The sequence below is a fragment of the Aricia agestis genome, chromosome 5 (assembly GCF_905147365.1).
Source record: "Aricia agestis chromosome 5, ilAriAges1.1, whole genome shotgun sequence".
In the NCBI taxonomy this organism is placed as follows: domain Eukaryota; kingdom Metazoa; phylum Arthropoda; class Insecta; order Lepidoptera; family Lycaenidae; genus Aricia; species Aricia agestis.
The window spans coordinates 18,579,119-18,606,172 of record NC_056410.1 but is presented as its reverse complement, the minus strand read 5'-3'; the positions used below and the strand labels follow the sequence as shown (position 1 = coordinate 18,606,172).

The 27,054-nt window shown below is 35.4% G+C and overlaps 1 protein-coding gene across 2 annotated transcripts; it reads right to left on the bottom strand.

Annotated features, from left to right (window-relative positions):
- Positions 1-960: 960 nt before the first annotated feature.
- Positions 961-26,504, bottom strand: LOC121727287 (ras-related and estrogen-regulated growth inhibitor-like protein). Of its 2 annotated transcripts, XM_042115021.1 has the most exons (7): positions 26,151-26,504; positions 16,281-16,337; positions 14,591-14,667; positions 10,762-10,943; positions 10,170-10,356; positions 9,368-9,432; positions 961-976 (listed from the first exon to the last, which is right to left on the bottom strand). In XM_042115021.1, exons 1-7 carry the CDS (start codon positions 26,212-26,214, stop codon positions 973-975), a joined length of 636 nt encoding a protein of 211 aa, XP_041970955.1. In that variant the 5' UTR covers positions 26,215-26,504; the 3' UTR covers positions 961-972. The 2 variants fall into 2 exon arrangements, with proteins under 2 accessions (XP_041970955.1, XP_041970954.1); XM_042115020.1 differs by lacking the exon at positions 961-976 and having other exon boundaries at positions 8,335-9,432.
- Positions 26,505-27,054: the final 550 nt, after the last annotated feature.

Below are 27,054 nucleotides of genomic sequence, written 5' to 3'. Positions count from 1 at the left end.
CCGGTATTTTCTTTCATCGTAATCGTATTAACAATTGAAGCATGAAAAGGTAATTACAAACAGGGTATATTATTATCTAATGGCTTCTAAATTAGGTCACTAAGAACTGTAGACACTCAGCTAGAAAACTGGAACATACAAGACACTTTCCGGAAAATGCTAGCGCTTAATCTCTTCTGATGGAACTAGATATGCTTATATAACTGTTACTGATATCGCGTATATCATGTATAAGGTGCGTGTAAGGGCATACTGCGGTTACTCACACTTACCACAAGTCTGTAGTGGTCCCTATGCCCTTCGCGATCTATTTTAGATGTATATTGTGTTACAGTTTATTAATAACATGTGTTATGCGGGAGAACTTGTCTCTACATTGTTGCTTCTTAGATTGTTCTTAGATTGATCTTAGTTAAGTTATAAGTTATCTTTAACAGTTTTTGGTGGATGTCCGGTCCTTATGAGGCAGAGGGTGTCCTGTGTTAGACAGTCTCCGTTCAACGGCTGATGTCAAACCACAGGTGGTTTTAGTGGGTCGGCTGGCGCTTCTCGTTGGCCAGTCCCACATGCCCGGGGATAGGCGCATCCCCGACCCGGGGCACACATAGAGCGTTTCCCCTGCGAATAAAAAAATCTTTAACAGTCGAAGAGTTCATATTATACCTATACTTAATAATATTATAAAGCTGAAGAGTTTTTTGTTTGAACGTGCTAATTATTTCAGTATTAAATAGCTCATTTATCGAAGAAGGCTATGGGCTATATATTTTCACGCTAATTAAAAGGAGCGAAAAAAACAGAGGAAAATGTGGAAACGGGGAAAATTATTCGAAAGGTAGAAGACCTTAATCGATTAATTTTAATGGATCAATAAAATTATTCGAAAGGCCATACATAAAAAGAAAACTACTGGAGCTATTTTTATGATATTTGGCACCATAAAGTTAATATACCTAGCGGAATATAATAACTTTATGTTTGGCACACATCAAAAGTAGACCACGTGAATGATCGTACGTTATTTTTGTGGACTAATATTTCTCTGTGAAATTCCTAAGCTACGCGGGCGAAGCCGCGCGGAACGTCTAGACTCTATTATATTAAGATAGAAAAATTTAGCTACAAACAAAAACACACAAAACAAGTTCTGTTGGCAGGTCTTGGATGAATTCGCCGTATCAATTGGCCTTTTGGTACTTAATGACTTGTTGCTATTGATTTTATCAACATAGTCTATGACAGCCACACTCTTTACTCATTGTTACATTGCATAACATCATCAAGGCTGGACAATGGGTCTCTAATCAACTTACACTTTTACAATTACCAAATATCGGGAGCCATGCGTGAAATATCCGGACGGCAATTAGGAGACACTTTATCGCAGCATCACTGATGAAAGTAGCAGATAGTGTTCCATTCAGGGTTATTTTACGTCTATATTTGTTATATTGAGCCTTATTACCTTAGCGTAAAAGCCTCGTTGATAAAGTAACTACGCTACAGCACGACTCGTCAATTCCCTGTCAACTGTATTTTCGATGCAGTCCAGCGGAAGGTCGTGAGTTCGATCCCTGCTGTGAGATTCTAAAAAGTCCGTCAAGTGTCAACTGACTATTTATTTGATATTCGGAGGTCTCACTTTTCTTTTTTCTGTTTTGAAAGTATATATCGCAACAAACATCCTCCTAACCTTTAAAACATTTAGATAAATTGATTGTAAATCCTGCGTTATTTGATCGAATTGTATAGTCTACCTCAGAAAGAAAACTATTATGTGCGTAAAACGTATCGAGTTTTATAGTAATTGCTGGTGTCCTAGGAGCAATAACTAGTAATAATACCGAATAGGTATATCAATGAAATAAACCATGAATTTCGTTTTCTACAAAAATATTTTATACAATCAGATAATCTTAATTAAACTTATTACTCAAATCTAAGATCTTATCTACGATAGAGCAATCAAATTAAATTTTTATTCGTTTAAATTTTTACTTTCGTTTTCAAAGAAACAGAACTATAAATAAGATAGGCAGAGAAGTGTTATACCTACAGATTTAGATGTGGGAAGCTTTTATGTTATTTTCTCAGGGTGCAGATTTAATGTTTTTGTATACTCGTAATATATTATGTACTTAATATAATTATACTATCAGAGATTGATTCTCATGTAGATAGCAGGCCGATGAATATGTTAAGCCTAGTCATCACTCGTCAGATCACGGTTAACTTTATTCTGCCATAAACTATAGTCTGTGAGGGGGGGGCCTGGGGCACCAATATACAGGCTTAGGCTTAGTTTGGGCTCCAAGTCTCCCACAAATTACTACATTGTAATTTTTGGGAGAAACAAATAAATATTATTATTATAACCCGACCAATTTATGTGGTCTGCTATCTCTCATGAGAATCTATATCTCTAAAAATACCTAATAATCTTTTTAATACCAAACGTTCTATTGGTAAAAATAATGAATCCATCCTTGAATATAAATGCATCTTTGACAGAAATATAATCGGAAAACGGACGATGGAGGACTACTGCAGTCAGCTTAATTTTAGTTGAAGAGAGACTTGAAACTAAATAGGTAACATAATAATTAACAAGTGTTTCTGATGAACTGACGTATACTCTTTCTTTTTTAATATGCTACAGAGCTTAAGCGGTTCCCATCAATAGAAAGAGTAATTCAAGGAGTACCGAAGCCCCGGGCGAAACACTTTAAAATTTTTGCAATATTCGTTTTCTAATCAATATATCATTAGCTGCGCCCGCGGCTACACTTTGTAGATCCTCCGATTATATTAAATGCTTTCACTCACTAATCAATACTTATTATAATTGATGTGTAAGACGTTCATTAAGTTGACCTCTTGTACTTGAGATATCATCGCTTTCTTTACGTTCAACGACTTAACAGGTGGGCTCTATGAGGTAACATTTATTTCTTTGTATGTTCTTTTGATTGTATTTTATGGACCTGAGTGGACATTGGCTTTTTTTAAAGTTTGATTTTAAAGTGGCGAAAGTAACCTGTATCCCTGTCGACTAAAATTACACACTTCAAAAAAATTGCAATCTTACTCATTTTATTACTTACTAGATGTTCCGCGCGGCTTCGCCCACGTAATTTAGGAATGTCACGGAAACCGTACATTTTTCCGCAAAAAAAGAAACCTATGTCCTTTCACGTGGTCTATCTTCATGTGTGCCAAATAACATAAAAATTGCTCCAGTATATTCAAATAAGGCCTTTTAAATAATTTCCCCCGTTTTTTCCACAATTTCTTCTATTTCTTCACTGCTATAAATTAGTCTTAGCGTGATAAAATATACCCTATAGCCTTCTTCGATAAATCTGCTAGCTATCTAACACTGAAATAATTTTTCAAATCGGACCCGTAGTTCCTGAGACTAGTGCGTTCAAATAAGCCCTTTCAAATAATTTCCCCCCGTTTTTTTCACACTTTTCTCTATTTCTTCGCTTCTATTAGTATTAGCGTGATAAAATAGCCTATAGCCTTCTTCGATAAATGGGCTATCTAATACTGAAATAATTTTTCAAATCGGACCAGTAGTTCCTGAGATTAGCGCATTCAAACAAACAAACAAACAAACAAACAAACAAACTCTTCTCAATTATAATATTATAGTATAGACTACTACAGACGTATAGATCTACTGTATCCCTGTCAACTGAAATTACACACATCAAAAAAATTGCAATCTTACTCATTTTATTTGTGATACCAAAAATAATAATACAGAAGATTTCAAATAATTTGATTACGCTTATTAATATGAGTTTTAATAAAGTAAGTATATGAAAATTAGTTTTCACTTAACCCTCATAATTTTTCAGCGAGTTCAGTTAACCTTTGGAAATCTTCGTGTGAACTTACCCTTAATGCAGTGCATCCAACTTTGAAATATTTGATGTAGCTATGAATGAAGCTAGAAAAAGGTGTCTAAATATAACAAGTAATTCCATTCATAGGAATTCTAATTATGCACACGTTCTTGCTAGACTGGGCTTGGTATGTGAGGAGTATTTTTTAACAAAAGGCACGCTGATTGTGTATTTTGAAATGATGAGTATATTATTTGTAATTATAAACAGGTGTCAGACTTGTGTAACAACATTGTTAGTTATAATTAAGTTATTTTCGGCCTTGCAAAAAGTGAGGACCATTGATGTTAACTATTTTTTATAATTCCTGTTGTTTTGTATTCATTCCTATAATAATTTTCATACTATTCCTGCAAAATTTTAATTTGGATATTTTGCAGGGATTATTTTATTTTAAAGAATGGAACTATGATCATGTTTTTCAATTCGTGAAAAACATTTAGTTTCCCATTCCCAAAGACTTGCGTTTTTAAAGATAATCCAATTCCAATATACATACCTCATTAATGCAATTTCGTTTCTTGTTTAATCCGTCTCCACTCCGTCAAAAAGATCTTTGGTTTGACAATTCACGATTCGTTTCTTGTAACTTAATCCACTTCGTCAAATTCAAGACAGAGTAGACAGAATTATAGAGTATGCCGACTTAGAACTGATGTTGAAATTTTTAAATTTGACGCATTATGACGAAAATCGTCGCTAGGGTTGTTAAATTGTTACCTACGAATTTAAAACTATGACATATTCGCTGGACGTGCTCCTCTTTGGTCGTATTGTTGTTTGTGTTTTGGCACATGCAATTAAAATTGTCAGAATCCAATTTTGAAATCTTTATTTCAAATATTTAAAAATAAATAAATTAAATCAGCCAGCGCGAGACATATTCCGTTCATAATCCTAGTGAAACCCGACGAATTTGACAGATATTTAAACCTGACCGTTTCTTTGCAGTCGAACTACTGGTAGTTATGTCTATTGTGTTCAAGATCTATGGTTTGACAATTCACGATTCGTTTCTTGTTTAATCCACTTCGTCAAATTCAAGACTTTGGTTTGACAATCCACGAGCATACCGTTTTATACTTTCATAGAAAACGGACTGAACCAAACAAGGAACGAAGTTGCATGAAACGTAGAATTGGTCTTATAAATTTTTCCCGCAACGTGGGAAGTTGCGTTGGCGCCACTAACTATACTAGTTGCTGGCTAGGAATGCATCAGACTTCGCACACCTGTGTGTTGTACTGTGCCTGTTACTACCGAACAACGGGCTATTTATATCCAAAGATCCTTTCAAGGCGTCAAGAATTTTAGCATCGTGTTTTAGGTAATGTTCCTATATTATCATGCCGTGACACAAATAGATGCGAATAATAAGAGGAAATGTGAAAAAAATGAAAAAAATATTTGATCTTACTAATCCCACGAACTACTGGACCAATTTCATGACATCTTCCACAGATATAGAATAGACCACAGGGAAGGACATACTTTAGGCTACTTCTTTGAGGGAAAATGTACGGTTCCCACGAAATACCTCCTTGACTTGTGTGCAACATCTGCATTTTCAATAAAAGCCATTTTCCTACATAAAAAGCATTTTTTTGCGCTTTACGTCCTACTTGCGAAAACTTTATAATTGGCTTTATGTTTTCTATTATAATTGTACTCTTACTGTATTTTCTGCAAGCTGTAAGTTTTCCGAATAAAATAAAAAATAAAAATATTAGTATGGATGTTATAGAAAATGTTTGCCTTACTAATTTAATCAGCAGCTATATCACATCAAGCTGCTCTTGAACTTGTACCGCGGTCGACAGTATCCGTTCGCTGTCGTTTTCATCGAAACCACCTGCCAGCTTTCACGGCCCGGATAATATCAATATATCAAACAATACCGTTCGAAAGTACGAAGAAAGGAGAGGATGTAAGTCCCTTTCTTCTATTTCCTTTATAAATGTCGACGTTTGTAATTAGATTTGAGCCCAAATTGCGCTTCTGAAATAAATAATTTCTATGTCTTTTTCCCGGACTCGAAGTATCTGCATACCAAATTTCATCACAATTCAGCCGCTTAAGCGAGAAGATAAAAAAAAATAAGGGGGCAAACGAGGAAACGGGTCACCTGATGGAAAGCAACTACTACCGTCGCCCATGGACAATGTGCAAATACAGGACAATTAAGGGTCAATTCATACTGAAATGGCAACGCAGCGGCGAGCGTTTTCAGTGTCATATGATTTTAAGTTTTATCTTCATTATTGTAATACATAGTATTGTTTGAGAAACTTGGAAAGTCTCGCGGCGGCTTCCATTTCTGTGTGATTTGACACTAATGTAAGTATTAATTTTATAAATATATGAAAAATGTAACACAACACCATGCTCTATTATAGTTGAGTACCTATATGAATGGTAAATACTGGTATTAGAATATTATGGTGAGTATTTTGATTCAAGTGACTAATAAAATAAAAATAATTGTAACTAATTTATCGGAAACCGCAAACATTTGTTTATCTGTGACGGTTCTTTTATTTTTAACTTTTGAACCCTTTCGCTCTATTGTTGCATTATAGAGTTCGTACTATTTTTCATAGAATGTCACATTAAATTACATTTAGTAGTACTCCAAATGTAATTTCGTGTAGCACAAATGGTAATACCATGTCAACTCCACAAAATATACAATTTCATAACACCTAGCGGGCAATAATGTCGGTTCCGGCACACAATAATTAGATTATAAGTTTATTGCTGTCTTGTTATAGGCCCATTACACGCAGTTGTTCTGCAGTTAAACTTCAATCATGCCGCCCACTTATCGCTGTATTTGTTGGTTCCAAATATTTGAGCCTTTTGGTTAAAAATTATTGACAAAATCAATAATATCATCTAAATATATAAAACTCATAGGTGACTGACTGACATAGTGATCTATCAACGCATAGCCCAAACCACTGGACGGGTCAGGCTAAAATTTGGCACACTGGTAGATGTTATAACGTACGCATCCGCTAAGAAAGGATTTTGATCAATTCTACCTCCAAGGGGTAAAATAGGGGATGAAAGTTTGTACATAATAATACTTGTTAAGGCGAGCGAAGCCGCGGGCGATAGCTCGTGTTACATATTATTTGCTAGGGCTACAGAGAGTAAACAGACTGTACCAATTAATATGGATTAGTATTTGTTTGACGTTCAGCAGTAACAGCAGTTGCAAAAATGTGAATTAATATATTTTACTTAAGATCAAAAGAAGCCTTCTGTGTTTTAGATCATAGGTAAACCGTAAACTATCTACCAGATTCATTTTGTCAGTCTCATGTAGTACTCATTTTGATGTCTTAATTTACAATGCAAACAAGAATTTTGTGGTTTTTTATTAACATACCTAATATTAATATTTTTAATTTGCAAAGCACTGAAGACGATGATCATTATTACCCTATAACAGTCACAATACAGTGTGATATTACACGCCAAAACCTCGAAACACACTCGTTTATCAAGCACCATTGTCTCGCAGCTTGTTAGTGTCCAACTGAAAGATCTATTAGCTCCAATCTAGGGCTTAGGGCTAATCTCAGGGCGCCACGGGTCAGCGGCGCAGCGGCAAATCACACTTTTGCTACGTTTATTTCAGAAAATGTGCTAGTTAAGACATATCACGTTCCATTCTAGTTCTTTAGCTTTAATGGGACTGCTAGCTTTAAATACCAAGGTGTCTTTAAATAGGTATTTAGTTGAAAAGAGTGAGTACTGCTAATTGTCATGTGCCTACATATTTGTAAGTTTTATTATTAGACAGGATAATCTTGTCATATTTCTAGACTTACAAATATATTTTCGAATTACCTACTGCTAAATATAATATTTAGCTTTTCAGGCAAATTTTAAACGTGGGAGAGCCATGCTTTGGCACGAATGGGCCGGCTCGACCGGAGAAATACCACGTTCTCACAGAAAACCGGCGTGAAACAGTGCTTGCGCTGTGTTACGTTGAGTGAGTGAGTTTACCGGAGGCTCAATCCTCTACCCTATTCCCTTTCCTACCCTCCCGTATTCCCTTCACTTCCCTACCCTCGACCATTACCCTATTCCCTCTTAAAAGGCCGGCAACGCACCTGTAGCTCTTCTGATGCTGCGAGTGTCCATGGGCGACGGAAGTTGCTTTCCATCAGGTGACCCGTATGCTCGTTTGCCCCCTTATTTCATTAAAAAAAAAACTGGAAAAGTTCACTCAAATAAAGAATCGTTTCACACAACCTTAAACATTAGCCTTAGCACGCTAGATTTTGGAGACAAAATGAAACAAGGAGGTAAGTATAAAAGTTTATTTAGGGCGAATCGTGTATAAAATAACATAATTTAATATTTACAATACATTCTAATTACAACTAATTAATTTATTGCGAGGTTCACACTATTATTTACATTAATATTTACATTTTGTTTCACAATTTTAAAGCTAATCTCCATTTCACTGGATTTATAAATAGAGATCAATAAATGTCTTTTATAAGTAAGTATTATAATTTTATGTAAAACATATTCGTAAATTGATTATTAATAATAATATATTCATCGAAGAAATTCAAAAATTTCACATTGTTGTCATTTGCATCAATGAGTTTAATATTCGTTGATTCATCAAAAAACTTGTTCTACGACTCTACGTGACGCTTCGTTATAATATATAGCTTTGTCCACATTGTGCCTTTTTCTGTTCATCAAGGGCATGCCTCGTAGCGGTGTCAACAGCGAACGTGAGGCATGCCCGTAACGCGCGTTGTAATCATAGCGCGCGCTATGACACTTTTCTTTCAACGCGGGTGGACTTTGACGCGCGTCCGGGCATGCCACACCTTCGCTGTTGACAGCGCTATAACGCATGCCCCAGAAAAAGGCACAATGTGGTCAAAGCTATTGAATGCCACACATAAAGTTTCTTGGCGCCAAAGAAAATATCGCCTGATATCGGAAATCTTTGTCTTACATTAAAATCCAATAGCCAAGAAATAGCCAATTACGTTTTACTCTATAAGTTACTCATTTGGTAACTCCACATTAATATTATGAGAGTAAAACCTTTGTAAATAATAAGACAGGACTCTGACTGTTTTTGTCTGTCTAACGACAGACACAGATTAGTCCAGACTCCAGCGTTTTTAAGGCCGGTAGAGTTCGTCGTAAAAGTTTTTTAACAATACATTTTTAAATCTATTTAGCATCTTTATCGGCATAATTTTATTACAAGAGTAATATCGTTCGATTTGAAATCGCTTGTAACTGATTTTTACTTCACTAGTCTATAATTATAAACATTTTATAATAATTTTATACAATTTATAGAGTAAGAATTTGATAGTATTTACAATTACAATTAACAAAAATCACAATAAACAAAGTACCAATAGTGATCTACGTAGCGCATAACGTAAAATATCTATATACTGAGAGATGGTCGTTTCTTTCGTACGCTTTTGCTGTTTTTACCGAATATCGTGCCGATTACCTGAAAAGAAAAAAAAAATAGATTTTTTTTTAAAATAGCTAATGTTTTGCGGGAGTAAAAAATAGCCATAAGGAGGAAAATACTGCAATTAAAATACAGCTACAATAAATACTACGAACGCATTCTGAGAAAAACTATTCCCGACGAGGCGGCAAAAAGTGTTCGACATCGAAGAGGCTTAGTTTAGACTTAGATATTTCTCTACCAGGAGGCGACACCGTTCCTACGTATACGGAAGCCTGTCGTAAATATGGCGAATGTCTATTAGAGGCGTAATACGTCATGTTTACTAAGCCATAGTTTATTCATTTCATATCGATGTACTGCAAATACATACACTCTGTAGCCTACAACATAACATTATTATATTTTTTTATACTAATAGATCGACGACTATAGAATTTCTGACGTTAAGTGAATTATATCATTAAATAATTAACGTCTTGTCTTGTATAATTTAAGGTTAAAAAACTATGTCTTCTAAATAATGATATCTGCACAGTTTGGTGCCAGTAGACTATAGTACCTACATCATCATTTATAATAACCGGACCCGCACATTAGGCTCCGATACATTATCTCTAGAAGCTACGTAGCTTTATAGAGTTAGCGCCAGCTAGCGCTAACACGAAATTAGAGCTACCATCCATTTGACACTTATTAACACGCCTTCTTGCATAGACGTCCTATGTAATATCGAAGTCACCGTTTGCGAACAAGATCTAAGAATAACCTACCTTGGAGACCGAGTAAGCGGCTAGTTTCCGTCGTGGCGTGGGTAGCAGTAACGCGGTCGCGCGCGCCTCCCGCAGCAGCGCGTGGAAGGCGAGCGCGGCGCCGGCGCACGACTCCGCCGCCGACACCTCGTAGAACTGGCACCCGAAGCGGAGAGACAGCTCCTGACCTTCTTCCGCGTGGACCTCCCTGGAGAGAGAAGTGGTTATAGCGTCTTGTCTGAACCCTCTGATGCAGACATTTGGAAAGGCTACCTTCAAGTTTGAGAAGATTAGGCTAGAAAGTGTCCATTAAACTAAATCAGAAAAATAAAATGTTTAACAACAAATTGAAAGAACCGCGAAGAATGTGCGAATTTATTAGGTAGGCTAACCCATCAATCCACAAGCGGCAGCCGGCTGCCGCATAACAATCGAAAATCTATTGTGTCTGCGACACCCACGATGAAGGTGTTAAAGTTTATACCAGTTTAATAAATCTTCATCAGCAGCTTTTTAGAGCTGGACTAAGCTTGTCTCTTCATCCATACGTTGACCTACTTAAAAAGACCAAAAATACATATCTTTGAAGGATTAGGCATAAATTCATCCATACCTGGCGTGTTCGAGGTCACGTTTGTTGCCCAACAGTGTGATGGCGGCGCAGCTCGGCAGCCTCGTCCTCTCTAACAGGGCCAGCAGCTCAGCAGCTGCCAGGAACGACCGTCTCTCGCAGACGGAGTAAACCACCGCGAACGCGTCCCCCCATCGGATGTGCTCGCCTAAACAGCCGCGTATCTGAAAAGATGGTTGATTTTAGCTAATGTCCTTGAGTTTATGACTTCTTCGATCGAATGGTGTTCTTGGGTTTGAGACGTTTTTGAGTTCTGGAAGTATGTGTTTAGAAAGACGACTGATTTTCTCTAGTACTCCTTAAGCTTTTTGAGTTTAAGAAATATGTTTTTCTGATAACTAAAGAGCATACAATTTATCAGGTGGCGAGTTCTTCGATTAGCTGGTGTTCTTCAGCTTGATATGTTTTTGAGTTCTAGAAGCGTGGTGTGTGGTGCATGAATAGCTGGTGCTGATTTATATTTGCGAAAGAACTAATAATGTAGGAGTCAAATCTTTTAGGCCTTTAGGTATTATGTCAGATAGTAATATAGATGGTACAGGGCTCAATTCTACAACAGAATAACATAACTTTAATACAAGAGGTCCTAAATTAAACTTCTTAAATAACTCCGATCTTGCATTTACTGCAAGTATGTGCTCGGTCATATATCTGCGAAACTGCAGTGAGGACCAGCCAATAACAAGGGCTGGCTTCTCCATAAACGTGACGTAATATGGGCATGGAATGCAGTTGGCGGTTTAGCGGCTATCAGATGCGCATTTTCGGCGCCGGCATTCTTTAGCGTTTACAACAGCTTCCATGAAAGGTCACTAGCAAATTGCGGCAAGTCGCCGACAATGCCAGATTTGCGAAGTCATAACAATATAGAAAAACTAGGTGCCCGTTCGTTGCGCTGAAAATCGTTTATCGCGCGATAGCTACATTTATTCTTGAAACAAAGCCATCGTATGTGTTTCTCGAGATTCAAAGTAGACTCTTTCCCAAAGTAGACATTTGCAAATTAAATTTCATAAAATTGGTTAAATATTCCAGCATAAACAAAGAGAGAGATAGATATGCATATAGACAGAGACACTTTCGCATTTGGTATGGATTAAAAATAAAATATATTTTATTCAAAATGGGTATCATGGTTCATGATACACTTTTTGAAAGTCGTAGAAAGAACGAAGAAACTACGATGCCCACCACCGGTACTGGAACTAACCCGGCGAGAAGAACCGGCGTAAAAAGGCCCATTCACGGCAGGACTGCACGGCAGTCCTGCAGTGAATGGGCGGGTTGCCGGCCGGCAACACCGAGTGTGAACCAATCAGTGAGGCCCATTCACTGCAGGACTGCCGTTCAGTCCTGCCGTGAATGGGCCTTTTAAGAAAGATTGTTACCAAAATCCGAAGATGTTCGTTTGAACTTTCATAGAAAAATTTAGACGACCGATGCGACAAGTGGGCGGGTACTGCGTACTAAATTCTAACTCAATAAATCATTTTAGTAATAGAAAGTAACGTTTGAAAATTATGAAGGTATCCTAATAACACAGAATTTCACAATCAAATTAATACAAAGACAAATACGAAGAAAGTTAATGATGACAAGTTTAATTAAGATGAGGATTGAGGAATTCAAACGAGTATGATGATTGAAGACATGAGTAGATAAAGTGGGTAACTAACATTTTACAACATAAGAGCAACTCTATAAACTCATTTTTAGGGTTCCGTAGTCAACAAGGAACCCTTATAGTTTCGGTCTGTCCATCCGTCTGTCTGTCTGTCTGTCCGTCTGACTGTCTGTTCGAGGTTTTGCTCAGAGACTATAAGACCTACAAAGCTATAATTTGGCATAAATGCACATATTAATGATGCCGACAAAATGGTACATGAAATCTTAAAAAATATTTTTTTACGGTACCTTCCCTACACATCAAGGGGGGATGATTTTTTTTTTCGCGTCCACCCCATCGTGTGGGGTGTCGTTGGATAGGTTTTTTAAAAATATTATGAGTATTCATAGATCATTTTCCGATTTAGGGTTCCGTTTGCGGTTTGTGAAATATTAAGTTTTAAAGTGGAAAAAATCGTTAGAGTCCAGTGTCTGTCCTTCTACCAGCTAAACGGTTGTTTCTGGAAATGTGAAAAAATTCACGGGAGTAGGAAATATGCTGAATTTAAAAGGAAAACTATCACGGCTAAGAAAACTTTATAAGTTATTGAGTAATAGCACAGAATACATATTAGTTTACAAGTAATAGCCGATCAACTAAAAAAAATATTCGGCGAAGTATAAAGGAACTTTTCGTTCAAATTTCTTTGAAAGTAACTAAGATGATGTTGTTAGTAGAGTAAAACACGTTAATAAAATATGTACTTACATTCATTGACCATACAAAAAATTTCAAAAACTAGCGGTACTACGGAACCCTATATTGCGCGTGGCCGGACACGCACTTGGCCGGTTTTTTATTTCATATCATTTTCCCGTCCTAAAGCCTCCATTTATGCAAAAAACGAACATTTTCAAATTGCTAGTTACCCACTTCATCCACCAATGTCTTTAATTGTGAAACGGGCAATTTGTTTTGATACTAATGTAGTAACAATCTGTAATTAAATGGTTACGCTGGTTACGGGTTGCCCGCGGCCGGTTGTCAGATAACCATCTTCATTGTTTGCTTGTTAATTAAACGGTAAACATCTATCTCTTAATTCGCTTCCTAATAGAGCAATACCTGATGCAATTACTAATGAAGCAAGAAGCCATAAGGCTTAAATCATAATTAATGTAATAACTGATACTTTTTAGGGTTCCGTACCCAAAGGGTAAAAACGGGACCCTATTACTGATACTTCGATGTCTGTCCGTCTGTCTGTCTGTCTCCAGGCTGTAACTCAATGACCTATATAGCTAGACTTCTGAAATTTATATTTTTGTTGCCGCTATAACAACAAATACTAAAAACAAAATAAAATTAATATTTAAGGGGGGCTCCCATACAACAAACGTTATTGTTTCGGCCTTTTTTGCTCGTAATCAATAATGGTAGCAGATAGGCACTTGAAATACTCACAATATTCTTAATTATATACTCACAATATTCATAATTATATTTGTACTTTAATAATAAATTATAAAATTTTAATAAAATAAATAATTAAGGGGGCTCCCATACAAAACACACATTTTTCACCTATATTGCTCTATAATGGTACGGAACCCTTCGTGCGCGAGTCCAACTTGGCCGATTATTAGCTTTTATATTTTATCTTTGTCATCAACACCACTGTGGCATAGGTTATTGGTGTAAAGGGTTGCACTGCCTCAGTATGTAATTTATGTGAGACTTTTTAAGATTATCGAATGAATGATTACGGTGCAGTTGTCAGGGACCGACTAGTCTAAAGTGGTTTCATTTTAGTCAGCATGTGTACGCACAACTTAAGGCATCTTCTGTTCTACTTTTAAATCGTTTCTACAGATAACATTTTCAGTACGATAAACGAAATCATTTATGCTAAGAATTCATCAAAAAGAAGAGATATAATGACAGTAAAGACATAGTATAAGGAGGGGAAGTAAGTTATCTTCGGCACCGCGCGCGGCTTGATGTGTGCGCCATAGTATCAATGCGTCGCCACGTACAGCACACAACAAAATCTCGGCGGTACCAGCCTAGTAAAACTGGCCGAGCTTTTGTTGTGTGCCGTACGTTGCGACGCATTGATACTATGGCGCACACATACAAGCCGCGCGCGGTGCCGAAGATAACTTACTTCCCCTCCTTTTACTATGGTAAAGACTTGTAACTTACGGCACAATTAGATGTGTCTAGTATCTCCACTTCGGACACCGCTCCATCGAACGCTACTCGGTGCTGATATAGAAAATCTGCAACAAAACATAAACATATTGAATAGGTACGATTTACTTATGTTTTTAAAAAAAATATGGTGTTAGCATGGGCGTACCGAGGGCAGGGGGGGGGGCAGGCGCCCCCCCTGGAACATGTTGACGTCCCTACTAAGTATATTAGCTAGTACTTTTGTCTATAAAAATAAAAAATTAAGAAAACGGATTTTTGCCATTTGTTTGCAATACAATATTTTTACAACTAAAAATTATTAATTTTTTATTCTTTATAAACATCTAGCTTATAAAAAATCTGATTTCCACCCCCTCAGAACCTGGGTACACCCAAGGGTGTTAGTCTTAAGCTCTGTTCTCATGAAATGCTTACTATCTATCTATATAATATAAGTATTTTGCTGAAATTTGGTATCGAGATACTTTGAGTCCCGGAGAAGGACATATGAAACATTTTATCCCGGAAAAATGTACGGTTACTGCACAATATACTTTTATGAGTTGCGCGTAAACTATTCAATCTATTTTGATGAATTTTGGTATGGAGATACTTTGAGTCTCGGGAAAGGACAAGGGATGCTTTTTGTCCCGGAAAATGTACGGTTCCCGCACAATATACTTTTATGATTTTCGCCTAAACTATTTAATCTATTTTGATAAAATTTGGCATGGACATACTAATCATTTTCATCATTTTTTTCTTAATTATAATACTAATTCGAATTAAATAAGCATCGTTAAGACAGGACAACGTCTGTCGGGTCAGTTAGTCCAAAATAAATGTTCCCATCCATTTTAAAACAGTTAACACTGGTAATATATTTAATAATAATAACTTATGCCGCTACCATTGGCCTTAAATACTGACAATGATAAAAAAAATGGCGATAATCCTTTTCTGAAGATGGATGATCTTCCGCGTATCACAGTAAGTTTAATGAACATCATCACGATCAATTAATTCTTGACGTAAACGCGTACTGCAGAAGCAGGAAGTGCTACCGCTACTTGACGTATTCGTTTTTTGAATAAACGTCATAATTATTAACACTTTCATGCAATTTCCGGTCAATTAACTGTGATAATTTTGTTTAAAAGAGTTTTATTGAATGTTTTATGGTATTTTGTTGCATTTTACTCTTAACAAGTTGATTAATGCTCAGAGGTTTGACTGATTTGGATCACGATTGAATACTAAATCAATAATTTATAATTTACCTTTGTACCTGTGTGTGTTAATTTTACAGGTCTATCGTAATTGTTTATCATGCTATCTCTTTCGCAAAACAAAGTTTGTGAAAAGAAACGCTCTTTGAAAAACCTTCTTCTCGCAGGTAGGCCTTTCCTCCTAAACCTGGGAGCAGAAGTTTTCTCTAAGTTTAGTTCCTAGTCACGTTATCAAATTGATAATTATGTAACTTATCAGGGCGAGCGAAGCGAACCCTAGCATATCCCACAACCTCAACATTTTGTGGTACACATTACGGAAAAACTATTGATTTGTGCTTTAACATAGTAATTTTTATTTATATATTATGTATATGTGTTATCATCAGCCAGTCAAGGTGTTGCGACGCGAGCCCTCACAAAGCTCGGCTTTTAGCTAATTATATTTTTTCTAGAATAAGTAATCTTACCTCCAGTAGAGCTGTACTCGCCAATGTAGCGCTTCGTCAGGTAACGCACCACGACCGCTGGAACAAACAAACATACATTCAGTTAATCTAATACATACATTAAATTCTAGGCCTGAGAATAGGTTTTTATTAGAGATGTGCCGATCATGACTTTGGCAGACTAGCCGACTAGCCGATTAGTCGGCTGCAAAGAAGCCGACTAATCCACCGACTAGTCGGCCAAGCCGATCATGGTTTCGGAAGTTTCCGTAACGCCTTTTTACTGCTGTTTCGCGTCGCACACGCCACCTGCAAACGTGTTAAGTAACTTTGTTTACTTCGCGTACGTTACTTTATGTTGTTTAGCTATGATACAGTTGATGGTTTTCATTAAATATTTCATGTACATGAAATCTCTATTTATTAATACACATAAGTATTTAATTTGTTGATAAAATTATATTTACAAAAATAATTTCTTTACTAGTAATTTCAGGAACACTTCATTTAATTTTAAAATGAAACACTGATTGAGTGTGATCTGTACATATTATAAATAATAATCAAGGTTTTTCTTTAATATAATTTCAATAATAGCAAAAAAGTAAAAAGCCGATTAGTCGGCGCTTCTTGCCGACTATTCGCCGACTAGTCGCCGACTACAAAAGTGGCCGGATAGTCGGCTTTACCGACTAGTCGGCACATCTCTAGTTTTTATCTACTTTTATACGAAAAATAATTTATATGGCAAAACAACATTTATCGGGTCAACTAGTTAGGCATAAAATTTTTGGCATATTAATTTGGTCAAGATCATTTTAGTCACATCGAAAAGACGAGAGTCCAATGACAACAGTTTTCTGTCATTAAAAATACCTTTAATATAATTTTTAATAACTTTCCTACAATATAACTTGTATTTAAACTTTCTTATAAATAACATAGTAGACTGTTAATCGCATGCAATATTAATTATATGTTTATAGACGGTCGTTCCTCCCAACTTTCTACGTTGATTGGACTTTTTCCCTTCTGGAATGGAATGGAATAGAAGTAAATCAAGGGAGATGACGTGGCATATTCTCGGGCTACCGAGTACTGACATGTCCTGGTTTGATGTGGCCTTTGTTGTGCCGATAATGATTTCGTTTTCGAATCGAATTTTCCAATGGGTTCAAGAACGTTCAAGGTGGGGTTTCGTTTGTATTTTAGTACCATCAGAGAAATAAATCTATATCTCTATTATAGGCAGATGGCAGACGGATATATTGTCAATTTTAATCGTTGGGGCCTGACAAAAACCTGACTAAATTACGCACATTTGCCAACTGCCTATGTATCGTTGTATCAGAAGTTATATCTACATGTGTTAATGAATAATTAAGCTTTAAAATTAAATTTAACCTAATTCATTAATTGTTTATTTATTAGTAACGAAATCTATCGGGATCTATTTAAAACTTTGTAGAATGGCTAAAATTGCAACATTGTTTGCTCTTAAAAGCTAGCTAGGCAACTAATAAAGCATGTTACATATTATAATGTACTTCAAGCAAAACTTGTTACTAATATGTATTCTGTGACAAAACCTAACAATGAATTAATATGTATAAAAAGCTCCAATGTATAATAGTTAATTTAGGCTGGTGTCGGGTTGGCGGTCGTGAGTTCAAATCAGTTTCATAACAAATGAGCGCGCTCGTTACGCAATCGCCGCGGTGTCGCATGACAATGGACTTGAAATACATCGCAGGAGTCGCCAACCAGCGGTCTACTAAGGCTACGTTCACAACAAACTGACTTTTAGCTGTCCAAAGTCAGCGAGTAAACCGAAATTGATTTACGTCTGTGTGTAAAAATTAGTTTACGTATACACTTACACAAGCATCTTTCTAAGAGATTAAATTGTCAACATGCCGATAAGTGCCGACTGGACGTCAAACAGATGAATAAAATTGGTTCTGCTGTCATGTATCACGCTCTTTTTACGACGCAGTGTTACTGATAGTGACATCTCGCTTGCTCAGGCCTTTATTTCTCTATTCCACTTGGAATATTAACTTTATGATTTATACACATACTTATTCAATTATGACGTTTACACCTAACCGATAAAGCGTTATTATGCTATTTTATTCAAGTAATAATGAACTAGCAACTAGAGTAACTTATATTTAGCAATCTGTGATAAAACATACTTTCTTCATGTGCAGTCTATGATTTATGGTTTGCTTATTTTATTTAGATTTTGGATAATAAATTAACAGGGCATTTTAATGCCCAGGAATAAAAAATGAGGAAATGATGAGCAACATAAACGTACTACTTTACTTTCAGATAACTAGTATATTATATCACTTTAAAAGTATAATACTTCTTTCAAAATACGACAGGAATTAGGATTTATCGTACTTCAGAAGTAAGTACAAAATATATTGTACATAAAACTAGAAAAGGTTGGCGAACACTGCTGTACACTTTACACGCATAGAGCATTCAAGTTGGCGCCATCAATACATCGCCTGAGTTACATTGTAACTGCAAATAATGCTTGCACTTCTACAAACTTTTTTTTGCACTAACAGCCTTATGGCGTCATGCATCAAAAGTTTGTTGACGCCTGAGGAGAACACAAAAAGGTTGCTGAAACTCGATTAAGGTAAAGCGTAAACTGTAATATATTTTGGTCTAAAGCGGAAGAGCAGGAACACCGTTGGGGTTTTAGTGGGTATGCCCGGGTGCGGCCCTCTGCCCTAAGGGAGTCCTACGTACCCCGGTGGCCCTCCCCAGACTGCCAGGGATGCGTAAATGTATTTCCCCAACGGAAACGGCAGTGGAAAAGTAAACGAAACGAAACGGAACAAACCGACTCTTAAGAGTCGATTCGTTCCGAAACGAGGCGAGATGCAATGATCCTTGATAGAGATACAAAAAATATGAAGCAGCGTCACGATATTATTTTAAATATATTTTTTCGGGGATAAAAGTATTCTATGTATTTTCCCGGGACTCAAAGTATCTCCATAATAAATTTACAGACAGACAGACACACTTTCGCATTGATAATATTAGTATGGAATTAGTGTGGATTCAATTTTGTATGTTTTAATGCATCACCAAATAGCGCTTTCTTTCGTCTTGTTCCTTTGACTGGCCATTATACATTGACTCTAAAGCTTTGATGTAAAGGTACGTGTTACTTAAAGTAACTATTCCTTTAAGAGGTGCACTTTGGTGCGGTTAACGATATTCGGTTTTCTCTCTATGAGGTAACCACAAACTATTTTGCTACTAACCGTTACTGTGTTTTGACAGTAAACTACACTTTAATACACTAGCGAGAGACTTTAGTACACTTTGTAGAATTTCGTCAAGTAATACAATATTTTGTAAAACTAAACTTTAACGTAACTTAACTACTTTTGAGGAATAATGATCTTTTATTGAGCTTTCCGAGTTCCAACTGACATTGAAATATGTTTAAGCTATTGGTTAGCTAGTCTCCTATGAAACCGGCCACCAAAACCGTAGTGGGAGGCAACACACGTTTGCATTTAAAACTTCAAGAAAGGAGAAATTGACACTGAACAAGTAATAAACAACAGCAACCGCCAATAAAAGCGTATGTTTCGTTAATCGTCATGTACAGGAATTAATACATGATTTGCCTTTTCAATTAACATGAAATCGCACTCGTTTGGCGAATTTAGTACTTTCGATACAATATTTAGTACTTTCAACGTGGAATTTAGTACTTTCTCCGCAATCGGATTACATATTTTGAATTTTATTTTTACTGTAATGATAAACTGGTGTGATTTTGTGTTTTTAGAAAATCGATTTTGGAAAGACGTGTTTTTGAAAGTTTTTCGATCAAAAGAAGCAAATAAAATATCAAATAGATAACGACGAACAAACAAAATATTAAACATACTTTTTAGATAAAGATCTTAAGAAATCCACTGAATACTTTGTTTAAAATATGTAAATAGAATAACAAAACAAAAGCAAAAGAAAATTCTAACGAACTTAAAATACCATATAATGATATGGTATTTTAAGTTCGTTAGAATTTTCTTTGGCCTAATGAGGCCATTAATTTTTCTCAGCATGGAACTCATTGGAGCGCAAGAAAGGTATGGTGTCCATCAAACAACATGAAGTATTGACTGATGATGGGCCAAAAACAATAGGTGTCGTGGTAATTAAGAGTACCAGCGATCCATCATGCTATTAGGAAACCGATGGGCCTTTTGTAACCCAATAGCTGGAGATAACAGGCACTTGTACGATGAGCTCTCAGTAATCGTTCAGATTAGATTGGTGTATCTGAGAATGCTGGTGCAGCTAGTGTATACCAATAAAATAGGCAATATAATGAAGACTAGGTGATCCGGTGAACATCGTATCACTTTCCTCCTAATAAACCTTTCCTGGACTTTCACAAACATTTCAAGATTAAAATTATCCAAATCGATTCAGCCACTTTTTTAGTCTGTTAGTTAGTCTGGCTAAAACTTGAGCTTTAGCCAGACTAACAAAGTTTAAAATGTATTTTTATTTTGATAGATGTGTTATTATAGGTATGTAATGTTTGACAAAGGTTTGTTTGTTTGTTACTTTGATGTTTGGCACAAAAGCAGAGCTAACGACGGACTTAATTAAACCGCATAAAAATGATAGTACATTTTAATGCGGCTTAATTAAGCAAAGACGGTCCTGATGGTGCTTTTTTTTCAATTAAATGATTTAATTGAAAAAAAAGCACCATCAGGACCGACGACCGGATGTTGTATTCGACAATTTGATGTTAATATTTTATGTATACGACTTGTATAACACGCTGAAGAAATTATTGAAAAAGTTTTTGATCCAAATATCTAACCTGAACAGAATATATTTTATCTTCCAAACTATTATTTATTTAATTAAAAATGTAACATAAAATATTAACCTCAAATTGTCCAATGCAAAAAAAAACATTTAAAAAACATTATCAAGGCCGTCTTCTCTCAGCTGTACGCTACATACTGACCCCATGTAGCACTAAAAATGCAACTCAGACATCTTGACCCAAACTTGTCCAACAACTGGCACTTAATCAACGTATTGTTATCAAGATCCGCACGTATCAATTTTCGTAAGTGATATGTTGACCTAAATCAAGGGCAGCCATATTTTTAACGGATAAGCCATGTTACAAGTAACCCCATTGAGGCTATTTTAAATAACGGTGGTTTGAGGTCGCAACCTAGTTATTTATGGGGTCAATTTTGAAGATCCTTGGTCAGCTGGAACAATCTTGACATGGAGTCTTAATTTGTTTGTATAGGTCTACCAGGATCTGATAGCAGATTTTCAAAAAATATCCTTGATCATTGGATACATATTTTGCATGTTTCACACACCGAATCAGCCTCTATATGGAAAAAAAGGGACCAGACATTTTATTCCAATCACCCCGGTATTGCTAGAGTCAATTTCTTTTCACTTTTTGTCATCGGATCCTGGTAGACTTATAGTACTTATATTTTAAACTAGATGACGAGTTGTGGCAAAATTCGTTTATCGCGGAAAAAACGAACACTTTGCCGCAAAAAAAATAACCCGTTCGGGATTATGTGTATCTGAATGAGAAGATTCCTGTCTTTATTTTCAATGCGTCTGCAGAATAAATCAAATTTATTCAGAAAATATTACTAAGTATAATATGAAGCTATACCATTGAAGCTATAATGATTCAGCATCGAAAATGGTCTAAGCTACAACCACAACAAAAAACCCATATAATGCGTACCATAGCAAAAATTAAATTCTACTCATAAAGTTTTTAACCTCGTGCATCGTCAAAAAACATTTGTTATTTTTTAAATACGCAACGATTCCAACACAGTGAACGAGCTTCAAAAAGAAACTACTCGAGTAACCCATTGCTTAAAATATGCGGCTCAATAAAACTGAATGAAAGTAATTCAAGTTCCTCCGTTGTTAATATGCCAATGTTATAATGTCTGCAATCAATATTTTATATGTTTACGTCATATAACTTTCGCTCTTCAAGGGCAAGACCAGTTTATGTTAATAAGGAAAGAGTGAGCTTTGATGAAATTTAAAATTCACTTCCACGTTAGTCTGGTGCAAACACATTAAGACTAAAATCTTGGGAAAAGTAAATTTTGGTCCTTTTGTTTTTAAAGTTTTAAGTTGAAAGAAATCGAAACTCGAGGCGGACGAACGGGAACAGATTGAAAGTACTTAAAACTAAATAAAAAGATTTAACCTTATTCAATCTTATGAAAGAATAAAAAACTGGATTAACTATCGATATAGCTATCATTATTTGTCAAAGATAAAGACAGCAATAAAAATTACTTATTCCTTATCCTTCCTTTAATTATTATAATTATTATTATAATAATTAAGCTACTAAACTTTGGAACAAAGTCGCAATGATTTAAAAGTAGAGTTTTAAACTTTTAATTTTTTAAAGAAAGTTACATCGGAATGTAGAGTTCGGAATTCAAAATGAACTGTTATTATATTATAATAACTTAAAATATAAATTTAAAATCTAAAATGAAGAAAAAGACGAGTCTAAAATAAAAGTAAAAGATACAAAAAGAAAAAGAAATGCATTCTGATAAATGAAAGGGACAAGACAAGAATGCGGCGACACATATTTTTTACTCATCTTACCGGAATGTCATCTTCATAACGTAGATCATTAAGATTAATATTATAGAATTAAATAGAGCAGAGTTATTAAATAAAAATCGCATATATATATTATGTATCGGCATGATAGTCGTAGTACTTAAGCACATTAATATGTTTGCAGGCAGCAGGTTATTAATTATAGACTATGCAGTGGATGTAGAGTCAGATTATTATTATTTTTATTCGATAAATTTTCTTTCAAATTCTATATATGTAATTATGATAATTTCATAGGGTTCATTTTTTTAATTAATATTTATTCATAAACGTTTTAATAATATTTTGTCTTTAAGTTATATTGCCATAATGTCATTAAGCTCCTACTCGTATTAGGTACAATAATAGTACTTATTTGGGTTTTTGTTAGAATGATTATTTTATTAATATTCCTTCCCTTTTATACAACCAGAGAGACAATAAAAGATTTAAAAAATCATTCAGAATTAACTTTTTGAAATTGTCTACGAAAATGTCAAATGGGCGCATTCGACGAAACCGTATCCGTATTCGACAAAAGATCTAAACATCATTCAGAATCATTTCCTAGCACAAGTGGACCTTCGAAACCTATTGTTCTACGAAAATGTCAAATCAGCGCATTCAACGAAGCATCCGTGTTCGTCGGATCTATGCGACGGTCGAGGTTCCGTCAACGACAATCAGGGCGTTGCAATTACGACGAGTCGGCCGGTAGGTCAGCGATTTCCCGACGCCTGGCGCCTGTCGTTACACAACCGAGGTCGATGCTCTATACTATATTCGCGTGCGGTAAATGCAGTCTCTACCCGTTTTTGCTTTTTACTCTATGTTTTACTTTTTTGCATATTAGTTTTCTATTAACCTGTCGTGACGTTTTTTTTTAGTTATCAGAGAAAATTATAGAGTTTACGCTGCGTTTACAAACGTTTCTTTGTATTTGTGTTGTTATTATAATTGAAATATTCTATTAGCCTGTCGTTCATAGGAGCACTTTTATTTTTATTTTATTAAATAATACGTGTGTGGTCTAGGGTTTATTATAGAGTTTACATGCCACTTACATAGCCTTCTTTGTATTTTATTTGTAATTTAGCTAGAAAACATTTTTTACAAAAATTGTACCTCTCAAGCTATCTTGCTAGCACAGTATGAAAGAAATAATTATGGGCTTTACCTTCGCACAGTCTACAGATACAAATAAACTGTATGCAGTTTTCAAAAATCTATTGCATTAAATCCGTTGAGTAGTTTAAAAGACCCAAGCAAACAGACACCGTTAGTTCATTTTATTAATACTAGCTATTAAAACACGAATAAAATGACTTTTTCTAAAAATGATTCCTAGCTAGATCGATTTATAGCCCCCGAAACCCCCTATCCTCCAACGATTTTCATGAAATTTAGTATAAATGTATATTTATTATATATATTTCTAAGAATTGCTCGTTTAAAGATATAAGATACCTCTACAATATACATAATTAACAATGACACACAATTTTTTGAATGAAGGCCAAGAGGATTTCTACTGTTTGAAACACTAAAACACTAGATATTAAGTCTCCAGACAAGGAGTCTGCATGTGATGCGTTTATTATTAGTTGCATGATTAGAATAATATTCACTTAAGTCCGCCCCAGGCTGAACATGAACCGGCGACCTCTAGACTAACCGCCACTTCACCGATACGCTGCAGGCAACTCCTACATAATAACATACTAAATAATATGTTATTATTACTATTATTATTAGCCTTTACTGTAAATGTAAACGCTTTAGCATATGAAATAATTAATCCGTAAAGTTACTTCTAATTATATTATAATCTCGTACATCAAACATCGAAATAGTTACTCATAAAGTAGTTAAGAATATAAACATAACACTTTTTTCGTCGCTTACTCAAGTTAACCAAAAGTTTTTGTTGCTTTATGAAACATAAAATCAAGTAATAAAAGAAATGAGTTGTTTATAAAATAACCTTATAATAACATTACTGTAGAAGCAAAGGATCTTTGCTCTTTAATAATTCCTTGTAGCTAAAATAAACTGAAATTTTATCGGGCTGATGCTGATAGTAAAGGAAGATTTATCAATAAACTGACACAGGCATGTCCTCAAAAGGAATGCAGTGATAAGGCAAGATCAATATTTGCCTCACAGACAATAGACATTCCTCGCAAATCGTACAATAATAAATTTAATAAACACATTATACCAATATTATGACATTTGATCTACGTAATACTTATCATAATATTCATAATGTTATTGTCATTGCTTTAGTTATAGCGGTAAGTCTTGTAATGCTGCAGTTTAATGATTTTAATAATCTTTTAAGAGTTTGTTGATCCTGGATTATAATAGACGATTTAATATAGTAGAATTCTAAAAGCTTATTAGAATTATAGAATTATTGTATATAGAATTATTGTTGTTACCGCTAGTGATCTAATGCAATTTTATTTATATTTATAATTTGAGATTATAGTAGGAGATTTTTTAAATACAGAGGATCTGTAAAGAGAATTTATAGACCCTGGAATTTTAAATTGTTTATTTTAACTCTACATTATTCATGTTAAACTTGAAACAAGCAATTTTTGTAATTGATCAAGATAAACATTTTGGGCATCCAAGGTTTTTAATAATTCCTGTAAACGCCAGTTCAGCCTTAAAATATTCTTGAGATTAATTTTGTTAATATTGCCCATATATGGTAATAATTACAATATTCATTGTTATTGACATAAAATTCACAACATGTCAGCTGTTATTTATAGGCTAGCAAAAAATGCTACATTGGAACCTAGTAAGTTCAGTGTTAGGTGCTCTACTTTTTGCAAGTTTTTCTTTTTAAAAAAGTATTTGCTTTAGGTGTTAGCTTGTTAACCTCTATTTTTGCAGATTTGGAAAAAACTTAGGAATGGTAGAAACATAATATTTTCGTTTTCTAAAATATGTGTTTTACGCGAAAAAAAGTATTTATATATTTACTAGGAATAATAAAAACTAAGGAAAAGTAACACTGTCAAAAAAACATGCTCCACAATTATACTTGTCAAAAAATGTTGTTGTACCTTAGGTACACAATTCAATACATTTGCAATATCGTTTCCTTAATTTTTATTATTCGTAGTATATAATAAATAACATAATAGTTCATGCTTAATAATTTAGGCATTGTTAATTTACCTGATTTTCCGCTACGAGGGCTCCCGAGTACAACCACCCTTATGCGATTTACAGTCATCTTCATTTTTACTTTTTTGACACTTTAATAAAAAACTTTATTCGGACATCGCGAATGTCACATCGAAGCACTAAGCACAATTAAATTTTGAAAATCGAATATTATCGTAAATGTTTTCAATGTAGAGTTCGGCGCAGCGCGTCACAATTTAAAAATCGAATGTTATCGTAAATATTTTCGATGTAGAGTTCGATGTAGCGCGTTCGCTTCACGCGTCCGTTGTCGACGGAGCCGCAAGCGAGACTGCCGGCGTCTGCACTCGGCGTGCGCGTACGCAGCCTCCTATACAACCTCCGTTCCAGTTTCGTATGCGCACACTATATGGAATGCGACTATCATTATCTCATATATTATTATCTCCGATACTGAATCATTATTTGATGAAGCTCCTTGCATTTTTTAAATACCTCGCCTTGGTTTTTATGTGACGCGACGCACGAAAAAGGTAGTCATTTCGCTTTATGTTTATTACTTACATACAAACAACATTATTATGTGTATGGTAATCTAAATAAACGTTCGGTCTGGTTTTTGCTGTAATCAAAATGTAGCTTCAATTCACAATTTACATTTAGACGTGAGAGAGCCATGCTTCGGCACGAATAGGCCGGCTCGACCGGAGAAATACCACGTTCTTTGTTTCGCCGAGTGAGTGAGTTTGCCGGAGGCCCAATCCCCTACCCTATTCCCTTTCCTACCCTCCCCTATTCCCTTCCCTTCCCATCCCTACCCTTCCCTATTACCATATTCCCTCTTAATAGGCCGGCAACGCACCTGCAGTTCTTCTGATGCTGCGAGTGTCCATGGGCAACGGAAGTTGCTTTCCATCTGCAGGTGACCCGTTTG